The 26,432-nt window shown below is 42.5% G+C and overlaps 1 protein-coding gene across 1 annotated transcript in view; it reads right to left on the reverse strand.

The window, feature by feature from the left end:
• Positions 1-18,430: 18,430 nt before the first annotated feature.
• LOC150078448 (uncharacterized) overlaps positions 18,431-26,432 on the reverse strand; it is a 34,340-nt gene continuing 26,338 nt past the window's right edge. The window contains exon 2 of the mRNA XM_090384567.1: positions 18,431-19,128. Within this exon, the coding sequence (XP_090240693.1) occupies positions 18,431-19,128 (698 nt within the window). The remainder of the gene's footprint in view (positions 19,129-26,432) is intronic.

The following is a 26,432-nucleotide window of genomic DNA, read 5'->3' on the forward strand; positions in this document are numbered from 1 at the left end:
CTCACCACCTTCCTTTGTTTTGTAACACTCTGTGGGAGGCAACAATTGACGTCACTCTTGCCAACGGAAACCTTCAGGACACATCACTGGCTGGACAGTCCAAGACTCCTGGACCACATCTGACCACACAGAGTGATTACCTTCCAAATCAACCGATCTCTATATAGAACACCAATAGCCAAACAGATGCTTAACCGCTTTGCAGTAAACAAAGCTGACTGGAGACTCTTTGGGGAACTCCTGACTCGAACCTTATGCCAACACCGCATTGAAGCGGATGGACATGAAGACCCAGACGACATCCAGAGAAAAATTACAAAGACCATAATAGCGGCCAGTGAGGCTGCGATGAAGCGAAAATTTCCCACACCTGGTGCAGTCCCTTGGTGGACTCGGGACATCCAGAACCTCAGAAGAGAAGTCATAAAGGCAAGAAAACAATTCCAAAGGGCAAGACGTACCTGGCCGGAAGTGGAAGTAACAGCACTCAGACAAAGATACGCAGCAGTGAGAAACAGATACACTGAGTTAATACGAAAAAGTAAGCAGAAGGCCTGGGAGCAATTAGTCAGCACGACTGGAAATGCCGACCCCTGGGGGGGTGTAAAAAGTCACTACGAATAAACTCCCCAGGGGTGAGGTCATGACCTCCACCCGCACCCCGCAGGGAACATTGGCCACCACCTGGGAACAGTCTATCACCAACATCTTCAATGTGATTTTCCAAAAACCAGCACACCCGCAACTACCAGAACAACTGCAGATGTGCGATGGAAATGAAACATATCACATAGACCAAATGGAACCACCTTTTGCCCTAGAAGAACTACAACAGGCAACGCAACAAATAAGGAATAAAAAATGCCCAGGCCCAGATCTTCTGGAGCCGGAGATTATTAAAAAAGTAGTAGACATCTCTCCGCAGACTTTACTAAACCTCTTCAACACATGCCTGAAGACTGGAGTCTTTCCAGCCGACTGGAAAATGGCCAACGTCAAATTAATTCTAAAAAATCCAATGAAGCCACCAGAACAACCCGAATCATACCGGCCAATTTCCCTGCTCCCAGTTGCTAGTAAACTCCTTGAAAAGATGCTTCACAAGCGACTCCTGCACCACTATGAAGCTGCAAATCTCGTGATGCCCACACAGTTTGGGTTCAATCCCGGAACCTCAACAGTGGATGCTCTCAACAGCCTCCTTAGTTTGGCTGCTGCCTGTGATAGGAAGTACTTCTTGGTTTTTTCGGTCGATTTTGCTGGGGCATTCGACACCATTTGGTAGCCGAGCGTCCTGGCCAGACTGCGGAAGGCAAAAACACCCATCAACCTTTACAAAATAATGAAGTCATATTTATCCAAGAGAAAAATACAAGTAGTGACTCCGTACAAGAAACTGACCAGGCCTGTTTACAGGGCTGCCCCCAGGGATCGGTACTGGGACCACTCCTCTGGAGTATGGTATTGGATGAGTTTCTGTTCTTCGACTTGGGGGAAGTCCACTCACAGGCATTTGCAGATGACCTGATACTGACTGTTGCCGCAGACAATCGACTTCAATTGGAAACCCAGGCAAATCGAGCAATTCAAATTCTACAAGACTGGATGAAGGTCCATTTTCTGAAGATCTCACCGGGGAAAACCTACTCAATGCTACTGAAAGGAACATGAAATCTCTGTAGACCACCGCAAATTAAAGTAGAAAATACAACTATCAAACTACTCAGTGAGATGAAATATCTAGGAACCATACTGGACAAGAACCAATCTTTCAACCCACACTTGAAACATATCCGAGAGAAAATCAGGAGATATTCTGCCCTCGTCTCAAGAATAGCTAAAAGGGATTGGGGACTCAAGAGGCACACCTTGGGACTGTATTACAAAATGACATTTATACCAGCCATAACTTACGCGTCACCCATCTGGTTCCAGAAAGCAACTACTGCAGTTAACAGAAGGACACTTGATTCCATCCAACGGACAATACTCCTCTCTATTACACGGGCCTGCTGCACTGTGAGTACACATGCTCTGCAGGTTCTGGCGGGAGTACTCTCCCTTGACCTCGAGGTGGTGCGTTGTGCCATGGTGCAGCATCTCGCAAAAGGGCTTCCCTGCACCTTCCTGGGCCACTCCATTGACCCTACAGGAAACCTGAAAAGAGAGAAAACAAAACTCGCCATCCACCTGCAGCATATCTGGCAGGATAGGTGTTCAGAATCCACAAAAGGGGAAATAACGAGGAAATTTCTGCCTGATGTCGGAAGATTATACCCAAAAGCACCATCATGGTTTCACCCTGAACTGTACACTATGTATCTTTTAACAGGTCATGGGGCCCTGAATGCCAAACTAAACAGTTTTAAATTAGTAAACGATCCCCGCTGTGTCTGTGGGGAATTGGAGAGATGGTCTCACATAATGTACAACTGTGAAAATTATGAGGATCTCCGCTGCCTCCTGATGACAAAGCTGACTTACTTCCCTCGCGGCAGGGAATCAAACCTGTTGGACTCGCAAGAGGAGTATAAGGAGTTGACAAAATTCGCCCAGGGACTGTTCACCCGAAGGAGGACACTTATTGCTATCTACAGGGATCAAGAACAGGCACCACGACTAAACTAACCATCCTTGGACTCAACGAAACTGGCTCTCACCCAGATACAAGACCTTCCTTTGGGACTCTATAGAATTTTTTTTTTTTTTTTTTCTAAAGCCACGCTCCCTTGCGCGGCACTTTGCCTCCACTCCCCGGGCGGGAGGGGGAGGTGACTTCTGGGCTCCTCCTCCCCTCGCCGCCCCTCTCTTCCCTCTGGTGGGGCATGGGCCTGCTCCACTGATTTGGGGGTCATCTTCTCTATGGACCCTTTATTTCTGTCTTTTCCCCCCCTGCCTTCAGTCTCCCCACCCTTCTCTCTCTCTCTCTCTCTTTTAATTATAATTACTAGTGTCTGAACCATTGTTAAATTGCTTGAGCCCTACTCCCAAAAACTTAACATTTATTTGCATAAATAGTACTTCTTTTTGGCTGACCCATAACTATAACATGTTTTTTTTATTATTATTATATTTTTTATTTTTATTTATTTTTTTTAATATTTATTTTTATTATTTTTATTTATTTATTTTTATTTTATTTATTTATTTTTTAAGGTCCTTGCCACTGAAATCTCAGGAAATTAGGTGGCAGGACCTGTCAGAGTAAATAACTATAATACTGGTATACCTGGTCTGCCTCCACGAGGCAGAGTGTGGACAATGTTGGGTCCCATTAGGGGCCCAGCGGCTAAATGACCAGAGGAACAACGGTACATGACACTACACATGTACAAAATCCATACACTTTTAAACCTCTGGCATTGACAGTGTTCTGTTTCACACCCACAATGTATAGCCCGCGGAGATGGGGGAAACCCCTGGTACCATTTGACACTAAACACACTCTACACTCTACAGCAGGGGTGGGCAACTTTTTTCGTCAGCGGGCTGAATGAAATTTTCGTATCATGATGCGGGCCGAATAAAATTTTCGCATCGTGATGCGGGCCGGAATAGATTGAACGATTTAATAAAAAAAATCAGAACCTAAAAATGTTATATTACTTGAATTACCAAATTATTAATGTATTTTTAAAAAAAAATATCTGAATGTCCAATTATCATTGAAAATGCGGCATTCGGCATCAATTTTTCTTTTTTTTTTTAATTGGCTCATTTTATGGGCTATAAATTATATTAAATTAAAAATTGTAACAATTAGAAAAGGCATAAAACATAAAATATCTCGCACCAATATTATTTTTTTCAATAAGAAGTCAAACCCAAAGGAACTTCGTTCGATCGATGCTACAATAATAATTAGGAAATAACTCTTTGACGCTGCGTAGAATCACTTGGTTACTGTTGTACTGGCCGCGATTCCCGATTGAACCGAATTAAGCCGAACGTTTACGGCGAGTGTAGTCAGGTCTGGATTTTCTATATTTATGCATTTACCGAGGGGGCCGGATTCAACATCGTCGAGGGGCGGATGTGGCCCGCGGGCCGGCTGTTGCCCACCCCTGCTCTACAGTGTCTGTTTTTGAACCATCTGCGTATATTGGAATATAGTCAGGAAATTGAATTCTGTGCTCTGCATGTAACTGTTGAAAGATTGTTGCAGGTATCGCTTTTTTATTCCATTTCTTAAAGGAGAAGTCGCATATTGGGATATGCGAATTCCATGGTGAAGAAGTATGAACTGGCATGTGTGCTATTCTGTCTATATTAAGGTTATGTACTGCCAAAAAGTCTTGCATTTTAATTCCCAAGGATCGGTTTGCTTGTTGGCGATTCTGGTATATGTTTCTGCATCGTGGATCAAAGAGGGTCTCCCAAGTAGGGTGTCCATGCATAGATTTTATTTTAAATGTATAATACAATGCGAGTTGCTGTCGCCTAAGAGTTAAAGGTAGTTCGTTGGCTTCAGCATAGAGACTATATATTGGAGAGGTACGATAAGCGCCAGTAGCTATACGCAGTGCGTTGTGATTAACTGGATCCAGCCATTTCAGAGCTGTTTTCCGTGCTGAATCATACACTGGGGCTCCATAGTCCAATTTTGATCTAATTAGTGCTTTGTATAGGTTTGGTAAGGAATATTGTTGTTGTTGTTGTTGGGTTTTACGACACTTAGACTACTTGGGCCATATTGTGTCTTCTAATGATGAATATGAAGTAATAACTATATTTTATGATATATTCCTATCCGATTTAGGAAAGTAAATAGTTCTTTTTTATTAGGATTATCTCCCAGAATCTGCATTAAATTTATTGATGTCTGCATATTAGTAATTGATTTAAAAGTTTGATTTGATTTGATTTTGGGTTTATTGGCGCAAAAAGAACTAAGGTTATACTACGCCAGGAAACGATTAAAATAACAATAAAGATAAATTCTGGTAACCTTTAAAAAGGTTACCAGAATTTATCTTTATTGTTATTTTAATCGTTTAAAAAGGTTACCTCGTCAAATTGTTATTTGTATATATATATATATATAAGGCAGTATAAGTTTAAAAATAAATGATCCAATTTATATATGTGTGTATATATTAATAGCTTGTAAAAACTGAAAAACTGCTGACACGTGGTCGTTGTCTAATAAAATCTGGCTGAGTGTATAAGGCTCAGTCGGATGAGTAAAAGCGGTAAAATATATATCGCGAACATGAGTGAAATTAACGCAATCTATTAAAATATGCTTTAAAGTTAAAACGGTGTCGCAAGACTCGCACATAGGAGGGTCATCCGCCCTCAGCAGAAAAGAATGTCAGATGACTGTGTCCTATGCGGAGTAGAGCAAGAACAACTTCCTCGCTCCGATTCCTGCGCAGACTAGACTGCCATGTTTCTATTACAGGCTTTATTTGGTATAATTTATTTGTTCTCTGTATGTGCCATAGTTCTTGCCATTGGGAATATATCTTGTTCCGTATTATTTACCTGTAGTCTGTATAGGAGACTGACAAGCAACGATTATTAGTGGGTGTTGCTGATTTGGCTGCAGTGTCAGCCAAATCATTTCCCTTTATCCCAATGTGGCTAGGAATCCAGCAGAAGCGGATATCAAACTTGTATTCATGAAGAGAATATATCTTCTGCTGAACCCGACAAAGAACTGGATGAGAATTGTGTCTCAGAGATAATAAAGCCTGTAATACACTCAAAGAGTCAGAATATATTATTGACCTATGGAATTGACAAGTTCGAATGTGATCCAAGGCTAGCTCTATAGCATACAGCTCAGCAGTGTATATGCTGGATTCAGGAGGAATCTGCTGAGATATTATAGTGTCAGAAAACACAACAGCAGATCCTACGCACGATTCAGACTTCGAGCCGTCTGTGTAAACGGGCAGGAAGTCTGAGTACTCAGCTCGGTGTATTTATTAGCTACTAAGGCTATAATGCGCCAAACTAAGGTCATATATAAAAATTTCAATTTTCACTGACCTAATTACTTAGGCCAGCATGTCAGTATATAAAATAACAAAGGTATAAAATGTAGAAAAGATAAATCAATAAGGAAATAACAGTACCATGTAAATATTAAATACAAATAAAAACCTTTATTGATTTAAAATAACTAAAAATAGCAGACACATGGTCATTGTCGGATAAAATCTGACTGAGTGTATACGGCTCAGTCAGATGATTAAAAACGGTAAAACGGATATTGCTAAAATCTGGACAGTCGATTAAAAGGTGTCTAATTGATAAAATTGTGCCCCAAGACTCACACATAGGAGGGTCATCAGCCCTCAGCAAAAAAGAATGTGTCAAATGACTATGTCCTATGCGGGTCCGGGCAAGAACAACTTCCTCCTTACGATTCCTGCGCAGACTAGACTGCCACGGTTCAATTAGAGGCTTTATATGATATAATTTATTCGCAGTCTGTCTATTCCACGAATCCTGCCATTGGGAGTGTATTTTCTCGTTGTTCTTGTTGTTGTTGTTGTTAGGTTTGTTGGTGCATCAGCAACTGTGGCTATAATGCACTGATTTCTGACTAGTATATCTTTGCTGTTGATGCTGATGCTGATAAAAATTTAAACAAGGTGATATTTATCAATTGTTTTTAGGAAAACAAAAACGTCATCCATATCTTGACGATCTTCCAGAATATTACGTAGTGTTAATTGATTGCAATTTTTGGAAAGTAAGGAGAAAGCAGTTTTTCGTTCTCTTAGATATAGCGGGCATTCGATAACGATATGCTTTACAGTGAGTGGACATGAACAGTTACTGCATTGTGGGGCATCTTCCTTTCTTAATAGATAACTGTGAGTGAGGTATGTGTGACCTATGCGCAGTCGTGCTAGTACAGTTTCTTCTTTTCTATTTCCTCTCAGACTGGAGCGCCACTGTTTGGGTTCTTTCTTTATTTCAAAAAGTTTGTTATGTAATTCTTTTTCCCATATATGTTTCCACTGTTCTTTAGAGGTCTGCTGTATAATGGATTTATAGTCAACATAAGGTGTCTTGAAATTGTAAGAAATAGGATTTGAAGCATTTTTGGCAGCTAAATCTGCCTGTTCATTTCCTGGGATTCCAGAGTGACCAGGAATCCAACAAAAAATAATGCGGTGACCACGTGCATGAATTTCCATTAACTGAGTCCAGATTTGTTGTACCAGAGGATGACTGTTGGGGCGTTTACTTTGCATACAATTGACGGCACTTAATGAATCGGTATATATTATGGATTGAGTATATGAGGCTTCTTTTATTTTCTCCAGGGCTAGTAAAATACCATACAACTCAGCAGTATAATTACTACATTCTGAGGGAAGCTGTTCAGCAATGATAGCATCCGGCAGGACTACAGCTGTACCAACCTTACTGGCAGTCTTGGATCCATCTGTATATATCTGCATATAACTCCTAAACTGAATTGAGTGGGCCAGATGTAATTGTCTGATGTTAATATCTGGAAGATTATTCTTCCCCCATTTCTGAAAATATCTGTCAACGTATATTGTGGGTATTTGCCATGGCTGGATTTGCATGCTAGTATCCTGCATTATGTTATTCATGCTGATTCCCCAGCTAGTGTTTAGAGCTTGAAGCCTAATGCCAGATGGTTTGTTGAGACGTGATTTAGTACGATAGAGGTTTTCCCATTTTGGTCTGAAGAGATATTGCCATATAGGGTGATGTGGGTATTTTCTCGTGTATTCTTTGCCTGTAGTCTGTATAGACTGACAGGCAGCTATTATTACTGGGAATTGCTGATTTGGCTGCGGTGTCAGCCAAATCATTTCCCTTAATCCCAATGTGGCTAGGAATCCAGCAGAAGCGGATATCATATTCACGTCCACGGAGGAAGTGAATCTTCTGCTGAATACTAGACAGAACTGGATGAGAATTATATCTCACAGTTATTAAAGCCTGTAACACACTAAGAGAGTCAGAATATAAAATGAACCGTTGGTATTGGCATTTACTAATGTGATCCAAGGCTAACTCTATAGCGTGCAGCTCTGCAGTAAATATGCTGCATTCAGAGGGAATCTGCTCCGATGTACTGGTGTCTCTAAAGACAGCAGCAGATCCCACATATGATTCTGACTTCGAACCGTCTGTGTAAACTGGCGCGAAGCCAGAATGTTCAGCTCGGTGTGATGAATAAAGCTGCAGGTAGACCGATGATGGAGTGTCCGACTTTCCCCAATTTTTAAGGGACAAGTCACATATTGGAATATGAGCATGCCAGGGTGGTTTGGTTTGGTTTGGTTTGGTTTTTTATGGCGCATTGGCAGCTAAGGCCATAATGCGCCAAGTCAAATTTTAAAATGCTATTAAACATTTTCGTAGCCAAGGCTACCACGTCAAACAATTATTGTGTTAAAAAGCATAAAACTTAGATCTTTGTATAAAATTTAATAAATTGTAAAAAATTAAAAACGTTAGACTTATTGTGTCTGTCACCTATAATCTGACTGAGTGTAAATGGCTCAGTCAAATTATTAAAAGCGGTAAAATACAAGCGTCGGGCTTCTATAAAAACAGGACATTCTATTAAAATATGACGGACGGTTAAAATAACATTACACATCTCGCACATAGGTGGGTCATCCGCCCTCAGCAAGTAGGAATGGGTTAGATGACTATGACCTATGCGGAGCCGAGCAAGAACAACTTCCTCTCTTCGGACCCTGCGTAGACTGGACTGCCATTGCGAAATTACAGGCTTGATGTGATGTAATTTATTTGTGGTCTGTCCGTGCCAAGAATCTTGCCATTGGGAAAGCAGTTTAGAACGTATTATTTGCCTGTAGTCTGTATAGGGGACTGACAGGCAATGATTATCCAGGGAAATGGCTGATTTGGCAGCAGCATCAGCCGATTCATTTCCCCGGATCCCAATGTGGCTTGGGATCCAGCAAAAGCGAATATCGAATTCTACTTTCTTGAGAGAAAAAAGAATCTGCCGGATCCTGGACAGGATCGGATGAGGGTTAAAGCCCACCGATACCAGAGCCTGTAACACGCTCGATGAATCGCAGTAAATCATATACCTCTGGTAGTCGCGATTTTTAATGTGATCTAGGGCTGTTTGTATTGCATGCAACTCTGCAGTATAGATGCTAGTTTCTTGTGGGATCTTATAGGATAATGTTTTGTGAGGGAACACAACAGCAGATCCCACATGACATTCTAACTTTGAGCCATCTGTATAGATTGGCAGAAAGTCAGAATACTGCTGTCGATGTAATGCAAAGAGTTGCTGGTAGACAGATGGCGGTGTAGTAGCCTTCTCCCAGTTCTTAAGGGAGAAGTCGCAAGTTGGAAAATGAGCATGCCAGGGTGGAAAGAATTGCCTTGGTGACTGGGCCACGTTGTCTACCGTCAAGTTCAGCTCATTCAGCAGCCCTTGAATGCGAATACCAAAAGGTTTGTTGGCAGTCCGACGGGTGTTGTAGAGGTTTACCCAGCGCGGCTCAAAAACGGATGGCCACGTGGGATGATCGGGCAGGGATTTTAATTTGAAGGCGTACTGTAAGGACAACTGCTTACGTCGAAGAGACAGAGATGGTTCATTTGCTTCAACATAAAGGCTTTGGACAGGAGATGTGCGAAATGCTCCAGTGGCTGTCCGGATGGCTTGATGGTGGATTGGATCTAACCACCGAAGTGCACTATCTCTAGCAGAACCATAGACCTGAGACCCATAGTCGAGTTTGGAACGGACAAGTGCCCGGCAGAGACGAAGAAGGGTAGCACGATCTGCGCCCCATGAGGTTGACGAAAGGGCACGAAGGATGTTAAGCCCTTTGACACATCTTGTCCTCAGCTGACGAATATGTTGTAAGAATGTCAGCTTTTTATCGAAAATAAGTCCAAGGAATTTGAATTCTGCTACAACTGGGATGTTATTTTGCCAAAGCCTTAATTCTGGGTCAGGATGAAGATTACGTTTGCGACAGAAGTGTACACAAACAGTCTTCTGTGATGAAAATCTGAACCCATTAGCCAAAGACCAAGCTGTAAGATGGTCAATGGTTTTCTGCAGTTGCCTTTCAATGACCCTCATATTGCATGAATGAAAAAATATAGCAAAGTCATCAACGTAGAGGGCATTGTTTACAGTGGGTGGAAGTTGTTCTGCGATAGAGTTTATTTTGATTGCAAAAAGCGTGACACTTAGAACGGATCCTTGTGGGACTCCCTCTCCCTGAGAGAAAACTCGAGAGAGGGTGGATCCTAAACGGATTTGAAACTGGCGATTCGAAAGAAAATTTTTAATAAAAAGAGGAAGGTTACCTCTAAGACCAAAGTTATAGAGGTCTTTTAAAATCCCAAATCGCCAGGCTGTGTCGTACGCTTTTTCAATATCAAAGAAAACTGCTACCAAATGCTCGGATTTAATAAAAGCATCACGAATGGACGTTTCCAATCGGATTAAATGATCCAGAGTGGATCTATTTCTTCGGAAGCCGCACTGTGTCCTGGAAAGCAGACCATTTGTTTCTAAATACCATACCAGGCGAGAATTTACCATTCTTTCCAGGATCTTGCACAAACAGCTTGTCAGAGCAATAGGACGGTAGTTACTTGGATTTCTAGGAACCTTTCCTGGTTTTGGGAAGGGAAGAACGATTGCCTTCCGCCAGGAATCCGGAAATTGTTTATTAAGAAAAATTCTGTTAAACAGAATTAAAAGGTGATCCTTACATTGTGGTGTGAGGTGTTTTACCATTTCGTAGTGGATGTCATCGGGCCCTACAGCACTTACGTGCGTGAGAAAGAGTGCAGCATTTAATTCCTCCTGTGAAAAGGGCTTGTTATATAATTCAAGCCCTGTTGAACAGAAGTTCAGGGGGTTTTTCTCATTTTTCTCTTTCAGGGCCAAAAACTCTGCGGGAAAAGATGTTATTGCAGATATTTTTGCAAATGTTTCCCCTAGAGTATTTGCTACTGCAGTTCGATCTGCAATTGGACATCCGTTATGCTCGAGGATCACAGAAGGGCATGGTGGATATTTTCCCTTCATTTTCCGGATCTTATCCCAGACTACTTTTGAGCTAGCAGCCTGAGTTATGGAAGATGTAAAACGAATCCAAGATTTCCTTTGGCTCTGACGTCGTACATAACGCGCGTTCGCACGTGCACGTTTAAATTTTACTAAATTTTCAGTTGTGGGATATCGGCGGAATATCCTCCACGCTTTGTTTTGTGCTTTTTTTGCTGCTGTGCATTCGGAATTCCACCAAGGTTTCGGAAATAGTGGGAACCGGCTAGATGATTTTGGGATTGCAATTGCAGCTGCTTGGACAATTGTTTCTGTGACGTACACGACTGGATCATTGATTGGCACCTGACTGACTGTAGCGATGTCAAGATTTGCCAGATGTTGAAAGGCATTCCAGTCAGCCTGATCAAGCTTCCACCGCGGTAAACTAAATGGAAGACACGGTCTACCACTAGTTAGGGTGATTATCACGGGGAAGTGATCGCTTCCATATGGGTTCTCCTCTACCTCCCAAGCAAGTGAAGGAAGGAGAGAAGGGGGTGCAGATAGAAAGATCAATGGCAGAGAAAGTTCGGGTAGGCATGTGGAAGAAGGTGTTTGTTCCCACATTTAGGAGGGAGAGATCATTGTCAGTGAGCATATGCTCTATGACTCGTCCCCTTCCATTGATGTCAGCACTACACCACAGAGTGTTATTTCCATTGAAATCCCCAAGAATTAAACAAGGGGAAGGCAATTGCTTGATAAGATCATCAAGGTCTTTCCGGGGGATATCAATCCCAGGTGGCAAATAAACAGAGCAGACAGTTAATAAGAACCCCACTGTAAGGCGAATTGCTACAGCTTCAATGCTAGTTGTAAGCTCCAAAGGCTGAAATGGGATCTGGTTGCCGACAAGGATTGCGACTCCTCCGTAGGCAGGACCATCCACAATTCTATCCTTACGAATGATGGTAATGTTATGCATGGTGGGGTCATCATTTGCCTTTAAATAAGTCTCCTGTATGCAAAAGCAAACTGGTTTGTGCTTTTGCAGGAGTGCCTTGATGTCGTCAGTATTTTGCCGGAATCCACGACAATTCCACTGTAGGAATTTAGCCATTATTTGGACTTGGTGGGTCCATCAGGCGGCTTCCGAAGTGCTGAGGGCTTAATTTTGTCAGTCTTGGATTTATCTTTCCTGGGGAAGTATGGACGCTGGCCTGTGTCCATTTCTTCCTCAGCGAAGAGTTCCAAAACTGACTCATCATGTACCTCCTTCTGCTCGACATCCATGTTTTCCTGGGTACTAGGGGTTACTTCCCCTTTCTTATTCTTTTATTTTGCTACTTGTGGAGCATTAGAAGGTACCGATATAGGAGTGGCAGCTGATTGGTCCTTCTGTGCAGGTTTTTGGGAGCTTAAAAGATAACGTGCAATGGGAGTAAATGATTCTTTTGGAGGGACGGACATGTCCGTCTGAGTCCCAATCGAACACCTCCCTGCTACCTTCTGGGCGTAGGTAGGTTTTTTGATGTTAAGAGGTTTCACTGCTTTTCTTGCCTCCTGGTACGATATGTTTAGCTCTGCCTTCAGCCGTTGAATTTCTTTTTCTTCTTTCCACCTCTGGCATGCCCTTGAATAGGCCGGATGTTCTCCCTCACAGTTAATGCAGGTGGGTTTAGTGGCTGAACATGCTGTTGTTTCGTGGTCCTTTGCACCGCACCGGGCGCATGCAAGGACTCCACAGCAGGCCATTTGAGAATGTCCATACTTCTGACATTTAAAACACCGTAAAGGGTTCGGAATGTATGGACGTACTGGACAGTTGATGTATCCAGCTTTAATCTCATCAGGAGGCATGGGAGAGTTAAAAGTCAGGATAACACTCCTGGTTTTAACAATTTTTCCATCCCTTCGCGCAGTGATTCTCTTGACGGCAGTAACTCCCTGTGGTTTTAATTCTTAGCAGATTTCCTCCTCGGTGACGTCGAAAAGGTCCCTCTCCGAAATGACACCTCTCGATGAATTTAGTGTTCTGTGTGGTGTCACTGTTATGGGTATACCTCCGATTGATGTTACTCGGAGTAGATGTTCAGACTGCCTGTCATTTTTTGTTTCAATCAAGAGGTCCCCAGAACGGAGCCTCTTAACTGACTTGGGTGTACCTGCTAACCCATCCAACCCTTTTTGTATAAAAAAGGGCGACATTTCACCAATCGGTGTTTCGTTGGTGGAATGCATTATTAAGAACCTTGGGACAGGCCCTGATGGTAGTTCGGTTCGCTGCCTCTTTGTAGCAATAATGCTATCTGCCTCTCCGTCATTATTTTCAGATAGGGACCGGGTTGGGGCCCCTGAAGAAGTAAGTTTATCAGGATTCATAGAGTTTATTTTATTGTTCAGTGCCCGGGCTCCCCACCCACCACGGAGCCCAAAGGGACGCCCATTATCCGGCATGCAATAAATGCGCTCGGGAGTGGAACGCCAGGGCTACCCAGACACTATACCCGCACCGCCGCCAGCCTGAATCCTGTCCCTCGGACCATGAGGGTAGGGGTGTGGCATTGACACGGTTGACCCTCGCAGGCGAGCGTATTAGCCGATTGATCCTAGCCGGGCCTTCCAGGACCACCCGTCTTGTCGAAGCAGGGGCCAAAGTGGTGTATTGAAGCTGGGCCCCTCAACCACCAGGATCCCCCTTTCCGAATTTCCACGGGTCGCAGCGCACGGCAAACACGCCGGATTCCATTGGTGTAAGCCTGGAACCTGGGCTGTAGGCGTTGGATCCCAGTGATGCTAGTCTGGAAGTCCAGCAGCGTCACTGGGAGGTCCCCTCACCACGTACAGGTACCCACGTCGAGGGGACTGGACTACCTGATTGGACTTTACTGGCTGCACTTACCTGACAATACGAACTTGCTTTCTCCTTCCATGGCTCGGAGTTTCTATTTTCTGTTTCTCCACAGCTCCTAAAGGGGCAGAAATTGTGGCCTCACGAGGTGAACTCTTTTGCTGGTACCGAAGATTTGGGTCTCCTGTGGTACGGGATTGCTGGTACTCACTGCTTTCTCCATATGGATGCGAGATTAATTTTTTTTTTGCTGGCACCCAAGGACTCATTACTGTCTGTGGGTGCGGGATTTTGCTGATGCCTGGATTCGGGTTCCCTAGGTACGGGATCGTAGCATCCACTAGTCTTGCACTTAACACTAAAAAAACCCATCCCAAGTCCACTTGGGATGGGTTTTTTTGTTTTTTTTTACTTATTATTATTTATTTTATTACATTTCTTTTTCTCTTTGAATGAGCCCAAACTCGTTTTGGGCATTCAGAACGAGCTACTCGATGTCCGCCACATTACATGGGTAGTTTTGGCCCACCTCCCCGTGGTGTAGACGGACATTGGGCTGGCTTTCTAGGTGATCGCCTGCCTGGTGACAAAGACGCCAAAATCAACTAAACAACACACACACACACACACACTGCACAAACCTGAGTGTATAAGGTTCAACCAAATGATTAAAATATAAATCGAGTTCGTGTCTAAAACGTGGACACTCGGTTAAATTGGTGCCACAGTTCTCGCACATAGGAGAGTCATCTGCCCTCAGCAGAAATGCATGTGTAAGATAACTGTGTCCTATGCCGAGGCGAGCTAGAACAACTTCCTCTCTGCGGTTCCTGCGCAGATTAGGCTGGCAGTGTCGGATTACAGGCTTTATCTGATAGAGCTTGTTTGTGAATTGCTCATGCCAAGATTGTTGCCATTGGGAGAGTAATTTAGTGTGTATTAGCTACTCATAGTCTATATAGGAGACGAACAGGCAAAGAGTGCTATGGGGTTCTGTTTGGCCGCGGCATCTGCCAGTTCATTATCCCTGAGCCCAATGTGACTTCGGATCCAGAAGAAACGGATGTCGAATGAACACTCAAACAGAAAATGTAGCGTCTGCTGAATCCGGATCACGAATGGATGAGGATTATATCTCGTCCCAGAGAAAGCTCGCAGTGTACTTAAAGAGTCAGTGTACACCATACATCTTTGGTGCTTACGGGTTTTAATGTGGTCCAAGGCTAGCTCTATAGAATACAACTCAGCCGTATATATGCTGCATTCATTCGTAAGGAAGATTTCATTCACAGATATAGTACTATCTGGAAAGACAACAGTAGATCCTACAGACAACTCTGACTTCGAGCCATCAGTGAACACACGCAAAAAATCAGAGTAATTGGCTCGGTGGGTAGCACAGAGTTGTTGGTAGACAGAGGATGGAGTTATGGCCTTACCCCAACTTTTAATGGAGAAGTCATATGATGGTAAGCGAGCATGCCAGGGTGGAAGTAGATGCCATGGTGAATTGTCTACCGTGATATTGAGCTCACTGAGCAGTTCTTGGACACGGATAACAAAGGATTGGTTAGCAGTCTAACGGGTTTTATAAAGTTTCTCATCGTGGCTCAAAAACGGAAGTCCACGTTGGGTTGTCTGGGATTTTAGTTTAAAGGTTCATTTTAGCGACAATTGCATTCATCGGAGCAATAGTGGTGACTGGGTCATCCGATACCTCCTTATCCTCGACATCCATTGTTTCTTGTATTGCAGGTGGCTCTTCCGATATTTGCACCTTTTCTTTAACACTTCATTTTAGTAGTGGTGGAGCGTTAGGACGTACGGAAATAGGAGTGGCAGCTGACTGTGTTTTTTGGGTGGGCTTTTGTGAACGCAATAAATAGCATGCAATTGGAGTAAATGACTCTTTTGGTGGTACAGTCATCTCAGTTTGTGTACCGATGGTGCACTTTGGAGAAACCTTCTGGGCGTATGAAACTTCCCGCTATTTATTGGTTGATTGCGTTTTCTGGCCTCCCGATAGGATATGTTCAGCTCTGTTTTTATTTTTTGAATTTCTTTTTCGTCCTTCCTCCTCTGGCATGCTCTAGAGTAGGCAGGGTGCTCTCCTTGGCAATTTACACAGATCGGTTTGGAAGCTGAATATTCTTTGCTCTCGTGATCTTTAAAACCACATTGAGCACAGGCAGGATTACCACGACAAGCTGTTTGTGAGTGGCCGTATTTTTGGTATCTAAAACACCTCAGTGGGTTTGGGATATAAATCCTCACTGGGCAGTTTAGATAGCCTGCCTTGATGGAACTTGGAGGCCGTGGGGTGTTGAATGTGAAGATAAGAACGCAGGTAGGGATGAGGTTCTCATCCTTTCGTATCGATATTCTCTTGACAGCTGTCACTCTTTGGTCTTTCAATTCAGAGCAGATCTCTTCTTCAGAAACATGAAGAAGGTCCCACTCTGATATAACACCTCTTAAAGAATTCAGAGTTTTGTAGGGGGTTACAGTGATAAGTATTCCCCCTATTGATGTAGCTTTCAGGATTTTTTCCGCCTGTTTCATATTTATAGCTTCGACCAAAAGGTCGTCAAACGCAGTCGTTTTACAGATTTTGGTGAACCTGCCAATCCTTCTAATCCTTTGATGAAGAAGGGTGACATCTTCCCGATTGACTGCTCCCCGATGGAATGGAGAATGAGGAAAAGCGGTGTTACAGATGGTGATTTCTCCTCAGTTCTGGTTCTTTTGACAGAATTGGTGTCATTCTCATCTGATCGGTTAGGTAGGGGACCTTGTTGCGGGCCCCAGAAGAAATAGGATTTAAAATACTTATAGGAGTAAAATAAAAATTTCAGATTCCCTATGTATCTCATCCACCACGGAGCCCTACGACGGGACGCCCACTCGTGAACTAGCAGGTACTGTGTACACGAATGGGACGCCAAGTTCGCTCAGGAGCATCATACCCACGTTTCCAATAAGCCTTAATCCCATCCCAGGACCAAAGGGAGGGAGACTTATTGGAACATAGTTGATGCTAGCAGTAAGAACCACCCGCCGATTGATCCCAGTCGGGCCAGTCCGGGACCACCCGTCTTGTCGAAGCAGGGGCCAAAGTGGTGTATTAAGGCTGAGGTCACGGGTCCTCGCGCACGGCTGCACACGCCGGAATTCGATGATGTAACCCTGGAACCAAGGTATGAGCGTTGGGTCCCATGATGCTAATCTGGAAGGCCAGCAGCATCACTGGGAGGGCTCCTCACCATGTACAGGTGCCCACGTCGAGGGGCAGAGTCGATGCACTTTTGCACAAGGAATGGGGGATAGTTTACTCAGAGGCACTCTGATAGAGGGTGCAGTATGAGGAATGCTGGTATTTACTCTTAAGGGGTTGTTTGTTTTCAATCTCTTGGGTTGAGAATAGTCATTTTCAGTGTCATTTTCTAGTCTTCTGCTCGATGGCTCTAAAGGTGGAAATGAACTGTTTCCCATCTTTGCTCCTTTCAGCCCTGGGAGAGTGGATTTCTTCTCCCAGGTTACCGTCCCCGCCACGGGGAGGTAGGAGCAGTGCCGCTAGAGTGACCAAGCGGTGTAAAAGTTAGTAAGTTAGTTCAAGGGGAGAAAAAGGAAGGTGGTTTTTCTTTCTGTAACTTAGTTACAATTCGTAATACTAAGATAACAAATAATTAATGGGAACGTAAAAAAAACTTTTACAAATGAATAAAACTGTAGCTTTGGCAAAAACGCTCTAGAAATCACTCAGGGAATCGCTTGATCACTATAACGCTTGGCACCCCCCCGGGCATGTAGTTTGCTTAGCGCTGAGAGCACAGCTATTGGCCGATAAGAATTCGGTAATTTCTGGGGTTTGGTTGGGTTCTTGGGTATCAGCTTTAGATTGGCTGTTCTCCATCTAGATGGGAACTGGCCTATCCTTATACAGCAGTTGAATAGTTGGAGTAGACGTTCTGGGATGTTTTCTGTGGCTTTTTTCGTCATCTCTGTTTCTATTAGATCCGGGCCAGGACATATTTTGTTCCTTGTTCTTGCCGCAGCTTCGTGCAGTTCAGCTATTGTGAAAGGGGGCTCTAATTGGTGTGTCGTATATTCCTCATTTGCCTGGCAAATTACCTGCTGGTCCTCCGTTAGTAGTTCGGGCGGATCTTGTATCATGGCATTTAGTATATTTGTAACTGATTCCTCCGAGGTTGTGGTTAGGTCTCTCTGCGGCGTTTTTCCTGTTATTTGGACGAGTCTTTCCTAGGATGTCCTCTAATTCTTTTTTATTGTCTCTGTATGTAGGTTCATGATTTGCCTATATTGTTGTCGTAGTTCCGCTACTTCGTCTAGGAGCCATGTTGCTCGGGCCCTCTGGTACTGGTTTCGCTTGTTTTGCCCCTGGTCATTTCAACATATAATTATATGTTGAAATGACCAGTTGCATTTAGGCTGCCACATATCCATTTTTGAAATCAATAATTTTCATTTTGAAATTTGACAGATTAAAGTAATTTTTTCACATTAAAGAAACTTATAAGTCATAATAATGAATATTTTTTCGAAAACGTTTATTATCACAAATTATTATCTTCAAGTGGATACACTTTAAACTGACAAATATCTCTTATTAAGACGGTAGGGACTTTGATAAAACGAATTTCTTGGTTAACGGATTGTGTTATAAGCTGGGTTAATATTTCAACAATTTTTGGCTTAAATTGATTTGCCAATGTTTTTCCTAATGAATTTAAAGCCATATTTACTATATTTCCCATCATCCCTCCGCCCATGAGATTTTCTAAGTAAATATTCACGCTCTTGAAATCAAAATCAATGACGATATTGGAAACCCGAATGTTCCTTTGACCTTCCAAGCCAAGGTTGAATTGCACCTTAATGTTAACACTTTCTAAGCTTAGGAAAAATTTCCCGTTGCCAGTTATTGGAAAAAAAGTGAAGGTACCATTCAGATGGTAATTTTTACTTTTCAGTTCTATCAGAGGAACGGCCAGGTGAAAGAAGAACTCCAGTTCATCGAACTTGACATCTGTGTCGACGATTGTAAACTCGGAGATTCCCTTTATATATAGCTCCAACGCTGCGAAAGATATTTTTAACGGCGATTGGATATCAATTTTCATATCTTTTATAAGAAAGGGGTCTAAGGGATCCTGCCCCAGTTCTGGAATTCCGGCTTTCATCTGTTGGCGAAACGTATTCAAGAAGAGCACTAACAGTTTCATAATTGGGGTGACGCTTGTATTTTCTTCGTCTATATAGAAAAAAGAAATAATAATAATAAATTTACTTAGCTTTCAATTATTAAAATTGTAAATATGTTATTGTTTTATTAAGTATTGAGTACTTGTAAATATGTTTGAGAGTTATTTATTGATATAAAATATAAAAATTTAAAAAATATAAAAATTAGAAAATACAAAAATATTTTGTTTCATATTTATGAGTTTCACTGATTGTATAGATTTGGAGTTGCTAAAAATGCATTGGATTCGAGGCTTACAGTTGTGTTAGAGTTTGAAAAGTTAAGTTTGTAAATTTAATAGATAGTAGAGATCCGCCTCCTCGGGGCAAGGACGGTAACATATCCCCAATGTCTTGTGAAACGAAGGGATGCTGCTAAGGTTGTTGTTGTTGTTGTTGTGTTTAACAACACATAGGCTACTTGGATCATATTGTGTCTTTGTAATGGTGAATATGAAATAACTATATTTTATTATATATTCCTATCCGGTTTAGGAAAGTAAATAGTTCTTTTTTATTAGAATCATCTCCCAGAATCTGCATTAAATTTATTGATGTCTGCATATTAGTAGACGATTTAAAAGTGTCTAAGCGGATATTTTGAAAGTGGGGACAGTCCACTAACAAATGGCGAATGGTCAGTTGTACTTGACATGATGTACATTGTGGAGCGCTTTCATTAGTTAACAGATACAGGTGAGTGAGATGAGTTGGCATGGATATTCGCTTCACAGCTGTCACTCCTTGTTCTTTTAATTCAGAGCAGATCTCTTCTTCAGAAAAGTGAAGAAGATCCCACTCTGATATGACACCTCGTGAAGAATTCAAAGTTTTGTGAGGGGTTACAATAATGGGTATTCCCCCTATAGATGTGGCTTTCAAAATTTTTTCAGCTTGATTTGTGGTTGATGCTTCAATTAGAATATCTCCAGAACGCAGCCGTTTTACGGATTTGGGTGAACCTGTCATCCCTTCTAATCCTTTCTGGATAAAGAAAGGTGACATTTTCCCTATTGACTGCTCTCCGGTGGAATGGAGAATGGGGAAAAGAGGTGTCACAGATGGTGTTTTCTCCTCAGTTCTGGCTCTTTTAGCAGAACTGCTCTCACTTTTATCCGACGATCGATTAGGTAGGGGCCTTGTTGGGGTCCCAGAAGAAATTGAATTTAAATTACTCATAAGAGTAAAGAGAAAGTGTCTGATGCCTAAGTACCTCACCCCCCACCGAGCCCTACGCGGGAACGCCCACTCGTGAACTAGCAGGTACTACGTACACGAATGGGACGCCGAGTTCGCTTAGGAGTACCATACCCACGTTACCAATAAGTCTTCATCCCGTCCCAGGACCAAAGGGAGGGAGACTTATTGGAACGCAGTTGACCCGAGCAGTAAAAAACCACCCGCCGATTGATCCCAGTCGGGCCGGTCCGGGACCTCCCGTCTTGTCGAAGCAGGGGCCAAAGTGGTGTATTAAGGCTGGGCCCCTTAACCGCCGGGATCCCCCTTTCCGAAATCCACGGGTTGCGGCCCACGGCTGCACACGCCGGATTCCAAAGATGTAACTCTAGAACCAAGGTATGGACGTTAGATCTCAGTGATGCTGCTGGACTTCCAGACTTCCAGACTGCTGGATCCCAGTGATGCTAGTCTGGAAGTCCAGCAGCATCACTGGGAGGTCCCCTCACCACGTACAGGTGCCCACGTTGAGGGGTCTTTTAAAGTATAGAACCACTTCAAGTAAACAAAAGAACAGGTGACGCTAGAAAAGAAACAAAACTATAACACTTTGGGAGAGCACTATATATTCGCAGCAAGAAAATCGCTTGTCACTATCGCTTGGCACTCGGACCCATCACCATGGCAGATAAGAGGGTTGAGGAGGAGTCCACATCCGAGACGAAGGGATCATTGGCAGAAGTGGAAGGAGAAGAAGTTCAAGAGGAGCAATAGCGCGAGTCGAAAGAATTGATGAACCAAGTCAGAGTCAAAATGGTAAAGAAGGAAAAAGAACTACAGCAAAAAAGAGACCAAGGAAAGAAGAAGTTGAAGTGGAAGTTATGGATCACCTATCTATGATTCCGCAAAGAACAGTTATTGTTACGTTTGAATACTATTGGGCATAGTGCCCTAAGGACAGCCATGGGAGCCTTCAGAGCGTTTCCAGTTCACAGCCAATATATTGAGGCAAATGAACCCCCACTGCACCTCAGATGTAAATCCTTACCGTGTAACTATGCTGCAAAAATAAAAAGTATTCCATCTGATCACAGCTTAGTCCCGGGTGCCAAGCGTTTCCGTGGCCAAACGATTCTTGTGCTTTTATAGAGCGTTTTTCTTCCCAGCGATAGTTTTCCTTGTTTACTCCCTTACTATTAAACTTTCTGTTAAGTAGCTCTACTTTCTTAAAAGCACTAAGCAGAGAGCCCAGAAGCAAAGTACCTTTTTCTTTAATTTTACTCATATTACAAACTGTACTAATCTATACGTTGGGCCACCAAGCGGCACTGTTCCGGTTCTTAACGTGGCGGGGCAGATAACCTGGATGGTAAAGACACACCCCCGGGGCCAAAAGTAACCTTCATGGATAAAAATCGTCCTTAGAGCTTTCGAGCTCAAGAGCAGAGGACCTCGAGCTAACGAGCCGATGACATCGCGCTAACGAGCTCGTCAAATCAAGGTCGAGATGTTTTGCAGCATAGTTACACAGTACGGGTTTTCCTCTGAGACGCAATAGGAGTCCATTTGCCTCAATATACAAGCTGTAGACTGGAGACATTCTGAAGGTTCCCATGGCTATCCATAGGGCACTACGCAGAATGTACTCAAATGTAACAAGGAACTCTTCCTTGCGGAATCATAAACAGGTGATGCCTAAGTTAAGCGGGACCGATTTAAAGTTTTATAATTTAGGCATAACAACTTGGTTGCGTTTACAGAGATATTTTAGAATTTATCATAAAGTCCAATTACTTTCAGATAAGAGAAAAACTCGTTGATGTTTGCATCATCTCCAATAATATGTTGTAATGTCATTGGTTCTCGTAGATTTCTCAGGGAACACAGGACGGATGTTCTGTCCTGTTGATAGTGAGGGCAGTCAATCAGAATATGTTTGACTGTTAAATTTTCTGAACAGTATGGACATTGAGGAGGATCTTCGCCTCGGAGCAGATGGAGGTGGGTCAGATATGTGTGTCCGATACGTGCCCGTGCAAGAACCACTTCTTCTCTTCGCACTGTTTTGGTGCTAGAGTGCCAACGTTTTGGATCGTGTTTCAACTGGTAGAGTTTATTATTCGTTTGGGTGTGCCATAGCTCTTTCCACTTCGCGAAACCTGCTGTTTGTATGATGTGACAGTAGTCAGAGGCTGGAACCGCAATGGAGGTTAAATCAAAGGTTGACGGATTTTTAGCATTTTCATCAGCAAGTTCGTTACGCTTTATCCCCGAATGTGCTGGGATCTAGCAAAAGGTCACTGATTGATGGCATTCTTCAATTTGTAATAGGAGTCTTCCGATTTGATTTAACACAGGGTGAGCCTTGTGGGAGGAGTTTTGCATTGCAGTTATTGAGCTGAGAGAGTCTGTGTATACAATATATTTTAGAGATGGGTAGAGATTCAGGTTGTCTAAAGCTAATTTTATTGCATGAAATTCTGCGGAGAAGCTGCTATACTCAGGGGGAAGGGCAGCCGAGAGGATAGTAGAGGGAAATACTGCCGCTGCTCCAACGGCTGAATGTGATTTGGAGCCATCAGTATATATGGGCAAAAAATCAACATATTTCTGAATATGGCTTGCATGGAGTTGTTTGACATTGAGTGTTGGTAGACGATTCTTTCCCCACTTGTCAAGATAAGTATCGAAATATAACTGAGGAGGAGGAATCCATGGCGGTTTGGAGTAATTTATTAAATGTTGCCTGTTGAAAATTTTAACATTCCAACTCTGCATTAATTCAATGAGGCGTAAGCCTGCCGGTCTTATTTTACTGGGTTTATTTTTATACAGGTTTTGTAGTGGTGGATTAAAGAGGTATGGCTCAATAGGATGCTGATAACAGCTTTGTATTCGGGCTGGATACTTAGGAAGCAGAGTTTTTCTGCGGAGGTAAAGGGGGGACTCATCAGCTTCAATGTACAAACTATGAGTAGGAGATGTCCTGAAAGCACCAAGTGCAATCCGCAATGCGTTATGCTGTATAGGATCCAGCCATCGTAGTGTACTCTTACGGGCGGAATCATAAAGTGGAGCACCATAATCCAATCGGGATCTGATCGATGCTCTATATAAGAGCAACAAAGATATACGGTCTGCTCCCCAAGACAAGGCAGATAAAGCTCTTAGAATGTTCAGCTTTTTGAGGCAGGATATACGCACAGATTTAATGTGCTCAAGGAAATTTAGTTTCCTGTCAAGGATTAATCCCAAGAATCTGATGTTGTTAGTCACTGGAAGTTTTGCATCTGAAGTTCAGGATCTATATGCATTTTCCGTTGATTACAAAAGTGGATTGCAACAGTTTTCTGCTGTAATAGACGACAGCCATTTAACTCTACCCACCTTTGGACTTTATTCAAAGATATCTGCAGCTGCCGTTCAATGAATCTCATATTCTGAGAATGGCAAGAAATAGAGAGATCACGGCGTAAAGGTAGGTCTTAACAGTATTTGGAAGTTCTTTTGTGATGGAATCGATTCTTAGGGCAAAAAGGGTTGCACTCAGTACGGACCCTTGTGGCACTCCTTCTTCCTGTAAAAATGTCATAGAAAGCGAGTTGCGGTATCGAACTTGGAACGTACGAGTCCTGAGAAAGTTCCTGATGAATATAGGAAGGTTGCCTCGAAGACCTAGAGCATGGAGGTCACTGACAATGCCACAACGCCAGGTAGTATCAAATGCCTTCTCTATGTCTATGGAAACCATAACAAGATGTTCATTTTTCACAAAGGCATTACGAATTGCAAACTCAGCTTTGATCATGAGATCTCAGGAGGCCCTGTTCTTTCGAAAGCCATGCTGATTATTGCTAATTAATTGTTGCCTTTCGGTGATCCAAACAAGGCGATTACCAAGGTTTTGTAACATAATGTAAGATATTCAATCTGGCCCAGCGGCACTGTTGCGTGTTGTTTTAATGACTTGTAGAAGTTTATGATATTGAAGAGGCTGATTATATGGAAATAAAACTGAGGTTCGAAAGTTGATGGCTCGTTGTTCAGTCTTGGTCTTTATTATCTGGAAATCCGGAAAATAATTTGATGCCGCAGAAACTTCGGCAAAAGTTTTGGCCAAGGCATTTGCAATGTCTTCAGGAGCAGATTGTTCTTGCCCATTCCATGAAAGAATTGGTGAAGGGTGGTTGGAAATTTTCCGGAAATCTGCCTGAGTTTCTTCCATATTAACCTGGAGTTAGTGTTTCTGTTTATGGTAGAAGCAAACCGAATCCAAGAATTTTCTTGGCTTCTCTTTGAATGCGACGTGCTTTTGCTCTTAGTTTCTTGTAATTGATAAGATTAGCTGTGGTTGGGGATCTACGAAATAAATTCCACGCTTTATTTTTTAACTTCTTAGCTATTGTGCATTCTTGATTCCATCAATAGTTAAGGTGCCGTCGGGATTGGGGATTCGACAATGGAATTGAACATTTAGCTGCAGATATTATATGTGAAGTGATATAATCTTTGGCTTCATCTATCGACTGTTTTCGTATATATTGCTCATCCAGGGTGACAACTGATAGAAATTTGACCCAGTTGGCTTGAGAGAATTTCCATTTCCTGCAGGGTATGGCTAACGGTGGTTGTGCAGTGAGCAGATCACAAATAATCGGAAAATGGTCACTGCCCATGGGATCGTCCATAACAGACCATTCTATAATTGGAAACAGAATCGGGGAACATATTGATATATCGATTGCAGAGGTTTGTCCAGTTGGTAGTTGTATGTGAGTGGGTGCACCAGTAGCAGGTTTTCAAGAGCTTGGTTGGTTGGTTGGTTGTTTTGTTGTTTATTGGCACATTGACAACGGAGATCATAATGCGCCAGTTCATTCGTTATATTATGTCTTTGTATGTATATTGATTCTCTATATCTTGTCGTATTAACTGGAGTTAAATATTTTCTGTGATTATATACTCTATCATTATTTATAGTAGATGGTAGATGTTGATTGTCTGCATGAATCTGAAAATGTCTGATACCCGTCCCTCGTCACCTAGGATATCTCTGAGGGTGATGTCTTGATTTCTTTTATATAATGATGAGAAAATCTTTCGTCGATCATTTTCGTAGGTTGGGCATTCTATGAGTATATGTCTGATTGTTTGGGTAGTATTGCATGTTTGGCATCTTGGAGGTTCTTCTGCACGTAGTAAATAGCCATGTGTGAGGTGTGTATGTCCAATTCGTAGTCTAGTCAGAACAACTTCCTCTCTCCTTGATTTTCTTGTGCTTGTTTTCCAATGTTCAACTTTTGGTTTTATTTTATATAATTTATTTGAAGTTTGTTTTTGCCAGAGTTCTTGCCATTGTGTCAGAGAGCGGTTTTGAATGATTGGTTTATAATCCTGATACGGAACTGGGAAAGGTTGTTTCTGAAGGTTAGTTGTTGATTTTGCAAATCTATCAGCTTCTTCGTTTCCTTTTATCCCTTTGTGTCCTGGTATCCAGCAGAAAAGTATTTCTTGTTTTTCTTTTGTTAAATCCGTTAATATCTGTTTAATTTGCACTAGAACTGGATGGGTTGTATTGGTCGTGGTTTGAATGGCTTGTATTGCACTTAATGAATCAGAGTATATTACTGTTCTCAAATGATATGTGGTTCTGAAGTACTCCAGGGCTATCTGAACTGCTACTAATTCTGCAGTGTAGACGCTGCATTCTTTTGGAAGTTGGCGTGCCAGTGTAGTGTCTGGGAATACTGCCGATGCTCCTACATGGTTCTCTGCTTTTGATCCATCTGTATATATTGGTAAATGATTGGGATATTTAGTTCTATGTGCTGCATGTAGTTGTTGAAAGTTAATGTCTGATAAGTTATTTTTATTCCAGGTTTGCGTGGAGAGTTCACAAGTTGCGGAGTGGTTTATCCATGGTGGTATTATGTGCCTTTCAAGATTTGCAACATTATTTACGTTAAGATCATATGTTGTCAATAGCTCTTGCAGTCTGATTCCTAGAGGCTTGTTTGCACTCTTGCGATTCCTATATATGTTTTCAAATTTTGGTGAGAATAATGATGCCCAAGTCGGATGATTTCTTGTGGATCTTATCTTGTATGCATAGAGTAGGGCCAGCTTTTGTCTCCTGAG

Source organism: Mastigoproctus giganteus, chromosome 11, assembly GCF_048544385.1.
Source record: "Mastigoproctus giganteus isolate SK-2022 chromosome 11, ASM4854438v1, whole genome shotgun sequence".
NCBI classification, from domain to species: Eukaryota; Metazoa; Arthropoda; class Arachnida; order Uropygi; family Thelyphonidae; genus Mastigoproctus; species Mastigoproctus giganteus.